An 8,974-nucleotide genomic window follows, 5' to 3' on the forward strand; every position below is an offset into this window, starting at 1 on the left:
GTGGGATTATTTTTCTTTAGAGACTTGCAAATTAGGGGAGCGTGAGCGAGGGTAATGATCTGATAAGGACAGCTTTGGCTGCTCTCCCAAAAGCAGCAGCTCGCGGCGGGCAGAGCGTGCGTGCTGCCTTCACCTGGCTGCCTTCCTCCTGCTCCCCCCCCTTCCCAAATTCCTTTATCTCCTGGAACGAGAATCATTTCCTCCCGGGCTTTTTTGCAGAGACGAGGGCTTCGCAGACCTGCAGTTATCTCTGGAATGTGCGTAAACAAGGAGTTCAACGGGACGGGGGTTGCCCCCTGCTCTTGGAGGGGGAATCAAGAACGGGTTAATACGCGTTTGGTTTTGCCCGTTCCGAGCTCTGAGAAGCGGCTTCCCCGGCCGGTGACCCGGCCGACCCCAGTCCTTGGTGCCGTGCGAGCGCGCTTCCCGGCACAAAGCAGGGATTGAGGCGCCCRGGCGCGTGGGTGGGATCCGGGTCCTCGGCGGAGTGGCGTGGAGCGGATGGGATCATCAGGCTCAGCCTGACGATGGCTCTGCTCGTCTGGGAACAAGGTGGCCTGGGGTGGCTTTCCTGCTACCCGGGATCCCAGGGCACTTGCTGTGGGGATCAGCGTGCCCTGCAGTGGTCTAGCTAATGGGATTTACCCTCTCCTTGGCTGGAAAAGGAGGATTTCCTTGAAAAAACCATCCCATCCTTTGGAAGAAGGATGCCTTGCTCATGGTGGGGATTACACGATGTTCCCATGTCCCTGGTTTCAAAGGCTGGCAAAGCATGGGGGGATAAAATGAAATCTCAGAAATGATACATGGGCTGGGACAAAATGCATTTCAGTGAGAGGCACAAAGCACTCCATCTGCTTGTCAGAAAGGAGACTCAGATGCAGCCCCATTGCAGCGTGTGAGGACAGTGCTAATGAGAGCAGCCCGGGCACCGAGTGCTTTTAGATTTAGAGTCAGCAGCAACAGCCAGAAACGAGAGCTAGACAAAAACTCACGATGGAAATAGGCTTGTTGGTAAYGAAGAAATGGTTAAATCCTGGATGTGTGTTCAGTGCCAGTGACGCACTGAGCCTGGATCCCRTCCAGAAAATGGCGCTTTAAGCTGAAGACAAAGAGTTGGACTTAGCACRGAGGTGATCGGGGAATGGCTCAGCCTGGGATACACAGGGGTCAAACCGGATGCTTTAATGATCTCCTCTGCCCTGAAAGCTTTCTGTTCCCTTTAGAAGATAAATGAAAAAGCCCATTCACAAAATGAGAGCGTTTGAGACATGCATCTAGCGAACGCTCYTGCATACAGGGCTATGAGAGAGTAGGATGTGCAGGAGATGCGACTTTGCTGCCTGAAGATGGTGGCCATCTGCTCAGTAGAAGTGGCTCTCCATCATGAAGGTTCCTGTTCTTACACGTGACACTTCTCAGCTCTGTTTTTAATTGCTAACACACGTGCCCTCCCTGTATTGAAGTAGCCTTTGCTTCCTTGTCCCCTTCAGGGTGAAGCGGCCGAGTGGCATGAGCAGCCTTCTTGGAAAGATCACCTCCAAAAAGCAGAAGATGAGCACGCTGGAGAAATCCAAGCTGGACTGGGAGAACTTCAAGGAGGAGGAGGGCATTGGGGAGGAGCTGGCGATCCATAACCGAGGGAAAGACGGGTAAGAGAGACTTCATCTAATAATAGCCCAGCATTTCCCACCGCTTCCGAGCGAGCTGGGATTTGTTAGGAATTTATAGATATATAAAGCCAATAGCTGTTCCTGGTGTCTTGGAAGGACTGCCGAGATTGGGAGTGGCTGAAGGCAGGCCCCTCACTTGCCTAACAGCCTTCCTGGATTCCTCAAGTCCAGCTAAGCTGGAGCCTGGCCGTGCTTTATCTGCACTCCCGTTCATGGCACAGATTCCCTGTGAACCAGTCTAATGCAGCACTCTCCCAAAGAAACACCACTGAYTTTGCCTTATTTTGTTTTATTTTAAGTCCCAAATTAGGAGGTACGTTTTTAATTTCGTTCTTCAAATAGCCCTTTCCAGCTGCCTCCAACCTCCCTCCTCCTGGGTAAAGATATGAGCCCAGAACAGCTGACAAGGTGCAGAGCAGATTATGACAGTACTTGGTGTTGGCTGTGTGCATCAAGCAATGTGCACTCCAATGGAGGTGATAGAAATGTCCCAAAAGTAAATGGTGATGCTGTAAATAAACCCAAAAGTTAGTAACACAAGCTGCAGGGAAGGTTATTAAGATCAGAAGCAGCATTTCCACTCTAAGTACTTTTCTAGGCTCTGGGGAAAAAATAACCAACTTTGTGGACAGCTCATAAAATGTACTTTTGATATAAGCTGTTCTCCTGCTCCGTCTGCAGGCAAGCTCAGAGCTTCTGGACTGCAGAGACTTGATTTTATGTTTTGCACAGGTATTTTATAATACCTGTTTGATGCGATACCTACACCTGCTCCGATTTGCTCTTGCACCTTTCCATAAACSCTGCCATGATCCGCTTCCGGGCGCTTCCCGCTTAGCAAACGGCAGAGGGAGGCTGGAGGCATTCCCAGTGATCCTGGCATGGAAGCAGCCACGCGATTCGCGTCGCGCACGTGCCAGGTCGTTGCCGATGCTGTTGGTGTCTGCACCGTAGTCAATGTCAGGTTGTGGCACCTTCGACGAGGCTCTTGTCGCAGTGGTCTGCGCCAGCCGTGCGTATTCTGGGGCATCTCTGACTTTTTGAAGCTTTTTCAAGGGTGCCCAGCTTTTTTGGAAAGTGCCATTTTCTTTCCTGGCCTGTTCAACCAGGACCGCTCTTTCTTCCTCGATGCCTGGTGAATCTTTACAGAGATGCAAACGCGATGGTCCTTGAAAGCTAAAGAAGTGAGAGACGTATAGAAGAGATGGTCAGAGCAGAGCAGCAATGTCCGGGGTATCCAAAAGCTTGAAGAGCTTYGGCTCTCGCTGCCCATCAAGTCTCACACTAGAGAATCCCCTGGGCTATGGGCAAGCCGATTTGTCCTTAACCAGGCAATAACCAGTAGTGCAAAGAGAACTGCAGGTACTTAAAAATCTGCTTGTGCTAGTTGGACATGATACACGAGGGCATCGCCTGAGCGCTCGGGAAATCAGATCCACCTTCAAGGGAAGGAAAGGGGAAAAGAGGAGGGAGGAGACCCCCTGGATGTGCAGCTCACCACACTGCTAGCCCCAGGCCCGCTGTCAGTGCGCGTGATGGGTGACAAGCCGTGCAATTCGGGAGCCGCCCTGGGCGCTGTGCGGGAGCCTGCTGTGCCCTTCAGAGCCCGCTGCTCTCCCCCTTTGCTGGGCAGCCTCTCTATAAAACCCCAGGGAGCAGTTGCAAAGCGCTCAGCTGAGGCCGGCGGGGACTGGGGCACTGCCTGGGGCACTCATGGACTTCAGGTCCCTCTGCAGCACAAGCCTCTGCTCGCTGCTTGGCACGCATTAAATTACCCTGTTTTGTGGGTGAAAATGCCTGCCCGGGGCGGGAAAGCCRCAGCTCGCTCCCGGGAAACGAGGACCTGGCTTGTTKCATTGTCACCCACGTCCAAGGCACSRCGCGAAGGGGCCCGGGGTGTTTTGAGGGAAGCAGAAGGCACCTTGAKCTGCTCGCAGTGCAGTGGCCAAGGTGGAGGGGGACATGTGCAGCCCCRTGGCTGTGTCACCCTTGCCACTGAATCCTCACCCCTCGCACCCCCCTTTCCAGAGTGGGGTTTCGTTGCTCCTGAGCAGCAGGATCCTGGCTTGTGCAGCYCAGCTGTGTCAGATCCCCAGGGCCTGTCCCGGTCTGGAAGGAGAAGCTGAAGGCAGCAGAGGAGGCAGCTCTGGCCGTCGCTGCGGATCTGTCGCTCCGATGCATTGCAGCGAGGGGAACGCGCCGCGGCCTCTAAACTGGGCCAGCTTTGTAGGGCAGGCCCGGCGGGGAGGCGGCYGCGCGCGCCCTCAGTGACGGCGACGGCCGGGGGCTCCCGCCCTCCTCCCCAGAGCGCTTCAGCTGCCGTGATGAGCAGCRACAGCCTCTTCTCCCAGCAAACGGGCCTCCGCTTGGCGAGCGGCGCCCTGGCCCCGCTTCCCTGCCCGCTGGTTGCTCATGGCCCGTATTGATTAGGGGAATGAAGGTCGTTTGGCAGAACGGACCCCGATGGCCGGGCAGCACTTGGCGCTCGCGCCCGTGCGTTTTGTCCTGCCGTGTGCGGCTGCGTGGCGCCGCGCTGGGAGCTCATAGGGAAGCTGGGGTTTATCCGTGGGGTTGCAGTGGAGCCGGGAGGCTCGTGCCCGCCCTGCAAACCTGCTGGGTCCCTGCCAGGGTCCCAGTGGTGCCAGGGACCAGCGCGGTGGCAGCGGGAAGGCAAACGAGCTGGTTGTTCCCGTCAGTGCGGGCGCGCGGGCGGCTTCGGCCCCGCGGCGCTCTGCTCCAAGGACGAGCGCGTGCGATCGCGGCATGTCCCCTGCTGGATGCAAAGCCCCCGGCCACGGCTGGGAGCCGCGGAACAGCATTCCTGGTTTGYGATCCGTATCGGCTCCCCCCAGGGAAATGAGTCCCTGGCGCCCGTGCCCGGCTCCTCGGGGAGCGGGTCCGGGCAGCTGCCCCTGCGGCGGCTGCTCCCTCAGCCGCTGCTTCGCCCCGTTTGCCCAGCACGTGGGGGCAGCAGCAGGACGCGCGGGTCCCGTCCCCCACGGGAGGCCCACGGGGCCCCAGCTCCTCTGACCTTGGCGGGGAGGAAGGCCGCGTGCCCGGGCACCGTGACGTGCTCTAATAGAGGAGTTTCACTACCCGCCCCCCCGCTTCCTTCCCGTGGCCTCGCCGCGGCAGCGCATTCCCGCTGCACCCGGGCGGGAAAAGGGAAGCGACACTCCCATGGCCAGCTTTCCGGAGCCGGCGCTCGGGAAGTGAGGCCCTCGCGGCCTCCTCGCAGCCTCGGCCTAGTGCTGTCAGCGCGAGGCGGGCTCGGGCCGCGGTGCGGTGCGTACGGCAGCAGGGATGGCACGGGGTCTCGTCCCTCCCATCCGTTCTGGTGGCTCCTCCRGGCTGTTCCTGGAGGTGGGACAGGGTCTCCTCGTTGCCACCGGGTCCCCGTTTCTTCTAGTCCTTTCGCTGGCCTCTTTTCAGTGGTGGCTACAGATAGGACTAGAGGAAATGGACACAAACTGAAGCACCAAAAGTTCCACAGGAACTTGAGGAAAAGCTTTTGGACAGTGAGGGTGCCAGAGCCCTGGCACAGGCTGCCCAGAGAGGCTGTGGAGTCTCCTTCTCTGGAGATCTCCCAAACCCGCTTGGATGCAGCCTGTGCCAGGTGCTCTGAGTGACCCTGCGTGTGCAGGGGGTTGGACTGGATGATCCCTAGAGGTGCCTTCCAACTTCAACGATTCTGTGATTCTGTTTGCCGGGCTCGTAGCTCTCCCTGTGCTTCCCCACAGGTACATCGAGAGGAAGGCCTTCCTGGAGCGCGTGGACCACAGGCAGTTCGAGATCGAACGCGACCTCAGGCTGAGCAGGATGAAGCCCTGAGGGGCCGGCRGGCGGCCTCGGGGGACGCCGCTTGCCGCCAGGCCTCAGCGCCGGCCCGGGGCTGCCGGATACCGTTCCCTACCCGAGACTCGGCCTGTCTGTCTCCGTAGGTTGTTCCTTTTACTGTAATGGTTCGGGGAGGGGGTTGTCGGCGGGCAGGGGGGCACATGGAGGGTTCAGGCGCCCACCAGACGCCGGAGGCAACTGGCCCCATCCTGGCAGGCGCTGCTGGGGGCTGGTGCCCACGTGCCCGCAGAGCCAGAAGCGCCGGGAGCGGCGCGGCCGGCGCAGCCGCTTGCCAGGGAGCCGCTTGGAGCTGCGGGGAGGCTTCGCGCCCGCGGCCTCCCTGCCCGCTCCTGCCCGGACAAAGCCGGACTGTCTCTACGTGTTTGTGAGGTCTGAGGGACGCTGGGCGTGGGGTTTTTYTTTGTTTTTTTTTAAAGCAAGCCGACGGAGAAATCCTTCCTTGTTTGCTCCGCGCAGAGGACGGGAGCAGCTGCGGCGGCCGGGGCGGGCCAGGAGCCCAGTGCACGTGAATAAAGCGGTCCAGCCCCTTGCTCGCCGGCGCCTGCTGCTTTGGGGGAGCGCTGGTGCCGCCCTCGCCGCGCGCRGGGCCTCGGCCCGGGGCGGCCCGCGGGCTGCAGAGCATCCCTGGGGAAAGAAACGAGGGGTGGGAAGCGGTTGGGCCTTCTGTCCCCGACGGCAAATCCCTGCCTAGGATTTAGGAATTTAAGGAACTCGTTAAGCCGGGGCAATGGGGCAGTATTCCCGCTAGCTCCTACACGATCCTCCCGCCGGGGTGGCAGGGCAGAACCAGCCGGTGCCCGCGTTTTCACAGCGCAAGGAGGCAAGAGGTACAAGCCGCATCCTGCTGCTCGGAGGCTGCTGCGGGGGCCACGCGCTGGCCCCTTGCGCAGGGCTCTGAGCGCGGGTCCTGCRTGGGGCTCACGCGGCGGCCGTCGCGGCAGCTCCAGGGGACCCTACTTATGCCGGGGTGCCACYGCGCACCCGCTGCCGGGGGTGCCGGGTGCCCGACCCGCAGGCTCGGGCGGGATCGGAGCGCCGGCAGGGAGGCCGCCCGCTGCCTGGCGCCCTCCGCCCGTGCTCCCGAGCGGCCGCGTTTTTTCTCACTTGGATCATGGATTTCTTGCCTCTCTTTCCTGCGGCCGAGGAGTGATTTACAAGTCTGCAGCAAACAGAGCCCTGGCTGCAGAGAGGAAAAAAAAAAATACCCAAAGAACTCCGCGCTCTGTTTGCGTCTGCCGATGGCCTTCCCACGAAGGGGGGTGGCCGGTACCCGTGGCCGTCCGCAGCGCGGGAGCACTGGGATCCCAGATCCCAGGCCGAGCGTGCAKGGAGCCCAGCGCGGCCTCCTCCCCACGAGGAGCCCAGCTCCCCGCGGCCAACGTGGGATTTGCCGGCCGCGATCCCATTAAACCTCCAAGGACCAAATCTGATTTTAAGCTCACGAAAAGCCTCTGCGTGCCTTTTCCTGCCCCCTCCCCAACCCCCAGTTCATCTCAGGAGATGAAGAACTACCCGATGCCTGGGAAAAGGCATGGGGACAAATCCCAGTTGTGATCCTGTTGGGTCCCACGGCGCTGCGAGCCGGGAGCAATGTCCTCATTATTTCCAGAATACCAAAGTCTAATAAATCCCATCCTGCCGTATAGGATTTATTTCTCCGTTCGGCACTGGGAGACGCGGCCCCGTGTAATCCTATTGCCGCTGCGGGAGCCCATGGGCGGCTTTGCAGCCAGCGGCTCCGGGGGGAGCCGGGGGCTGGAGCCGCAGGGGACGAAGCCGTTGCCTGCCAGCAGCTCCGGTCAGTGGCGGGCATGGGGCACAGCCCCGTCAGCTGCCACCTTGTCCCTGTGCCACCACAGGAAGGGGCCTGGCCCAGGCCGCGGCGGTGGGAGAAGAGCTGCCGAGAGGCAGCAGCGCCCGCTGCCTCCAGCCCTGCGCTCGGAAGAGGAATGAAGGCCGGGCACGTGCTGTCGGGGAGGAGGCGGCCTCGCGGCGCCGCTGCGGCCGTTCCGGGTCGGAGCGGCATTCCTGCCGGGAGCAGCGTTCCTGCCCGGCCCCTTGCTGCAGGGGGTCCTAGGCCAACGTCCTCTTTGTGGGTAGCAGCCCCCAAAACTCTGGCTCTCCTTGCGCTGTCCCACTGCAGGGCACCCTGCAGGGAACCTGGCGGCCACGGGAGCCGAGCGGAGCCGAGGCCGGGTGACGCGGCCCCGCTGCGGTGCCGCTTCGGCCTCGTCCGGCCCTGGGGAGCYGCCGGCACCGGTGCGGCTCGGCCGCCGTGCTGGAAACCGCCAGCAGCTGCCGGCACCAGCAGGAGGAAACTGTGGTCCCCCGGCTTTGCCTTTTGGGGCAGCCGCGGTTTTCCGGTGCCACCGCAGCCCCTGCTCGCAGTGGATGCTGCTCGCGCCTTGCGGATGTGGTGCCAGCCACTGCTCTGCCTCAGTTTCCCCCTGCCAGCACGTGGGGTTGTTTGCACTGCAGCCAAGGGCACGGAGGATGCCAGTAAGGGGGGCAGCAGGGCTGGAACCRGAGCGACCAGTTCCATAGTCTGAGGCCGCCGGCGAGGCTGGGCCAGGCAGCGGGCACGGGGATGGCGGCAGCCGTGTGGCCCGGCCACCCCACCGCTGCACGGAGCAAGGAGAGCCCCCAGGGTGAGATGGCCGGGGAGGAAACGCCGCGGCAGGGGAGCGTGCGCCCRGGAGGCGCATTCGCTGCGAGAGGTGCATTCCTGGCGTGCCTCGGCCCGCATGCCTGCCCGCCCGCCCYGCCGGGCACCCCTCGCCTGCCCCTTGGCGCCAGGTGCACGTCKGTGCTTCAGCAGCGGCGCGCGCCGCCACCGGGCTCACATGTGGCCACATGGCTCGTGCACTTGTCGCCCGTGGGCCCCGAGCGAGCTCCCTGCCCGCGGCTGTGCCCTGGCGCCCGCGGCTCTGCCCAGCACACARCCTGCGGTGGAGGTTGTGTTGGAGCGCGGCCAGAGGCAGCGGGCACACGCGGGGCAGCGGGAGCCCCTTCCTCCTTGTCGCGCTCGCGACGCTCCCTGCTCCGGTTCTGTGGCTCCGCYGCGGGCCGGGCTCATAGCGCAGCCTGGCACAGCCCGGCCCCGCGGGCCGCTGCTCCGCGAGCTGCCTTGTGCCCCCTGGCACACCCCACCGGCCGCGCCTCGCCACCCCTTCCCGGCGAGCGCTGCACAGGCACGCGGCTGTGCACACGCATGCTGCGCACGCCCACGCGCTGCTCTGCTGCACACGCTCATGGTTTCCCATCAACACGCGGCCCGTGGCGCCCCGTGCCCGCCCGTCACACACGTTCCCCACAGCGCCCGTCTGTTACGCGCTGCCCCGTGCACAGCCGCCTGTGCGCGCACTGCACACCCGCCTGCACCCACTGCAGACCCGACTGTGCGCGCTGCACACCCGCCTGTGCGCGCACTGCACACCCGCCTG

General features: G+C 62.3%; 2 protein-coding genes across 2 annotated transcripts in view; both read left to right on the top strand.

Moving 5' to 3' along the window:
* The first annotated feature begins 1,321 nt into the window (after nt 1–1,321).
* Nucleotides 1,322–5,544, top strand: CFDP1 (craniofacial development protein 1). The gene is made up of 3 exons (XM_026034447.1): nt 1,322–1,392; nt 1,494–1,652; nt 5,414–5,544. The coding sequence occupies exons 2-3, from the start codon at nt 1,513–1,515 to the stop codon at nt 5,502–5,504; spliced, it is 231 nt and encodes a 76-aa protein (XP_025890232.1). The 5' UTR covers nt 1,322–1,392; nt 1,494–1,512; the 3' UTR covers nt 5,505–5,544.
* A 714-nt stretch (nt 5,545–6,258) lies between these two features.
* The window catches only part of BCAR1 (BCAR1, Cas family scaffold protein), a 12,522-nt gene continuing 9,806 nt past the window's right edge, over nt 6,259–8,974 (top strand). Inside the window, exon 1 of the mRNA XM_026034331.1 lies at nt 6,259–6,266. Within this exon, the coding sequence (XP_025890116.1) occupies nt 6,259–6,266 (8 nt within the window). The remainder of the gene's footprint in view (nt 6,267–8,974) is intronic.

The sequence above is a fragment of the Nothoprocta perdicaria genome, unplaced genomic scaffold (genome assembly GCF_003342845.1).
Source record: "Nothoprocta perdicaria isolate Ctin4 unplaced genomic scaffold, notPer1 scaffold_143, whole genome shotgun sequence".
Lineage (NCBI taxonomy): Eukaryota > Metazoa > Chordata > Aves > Tinamiformes > Tinamidae > Nothoprocta > Nothoprocta perdicaria.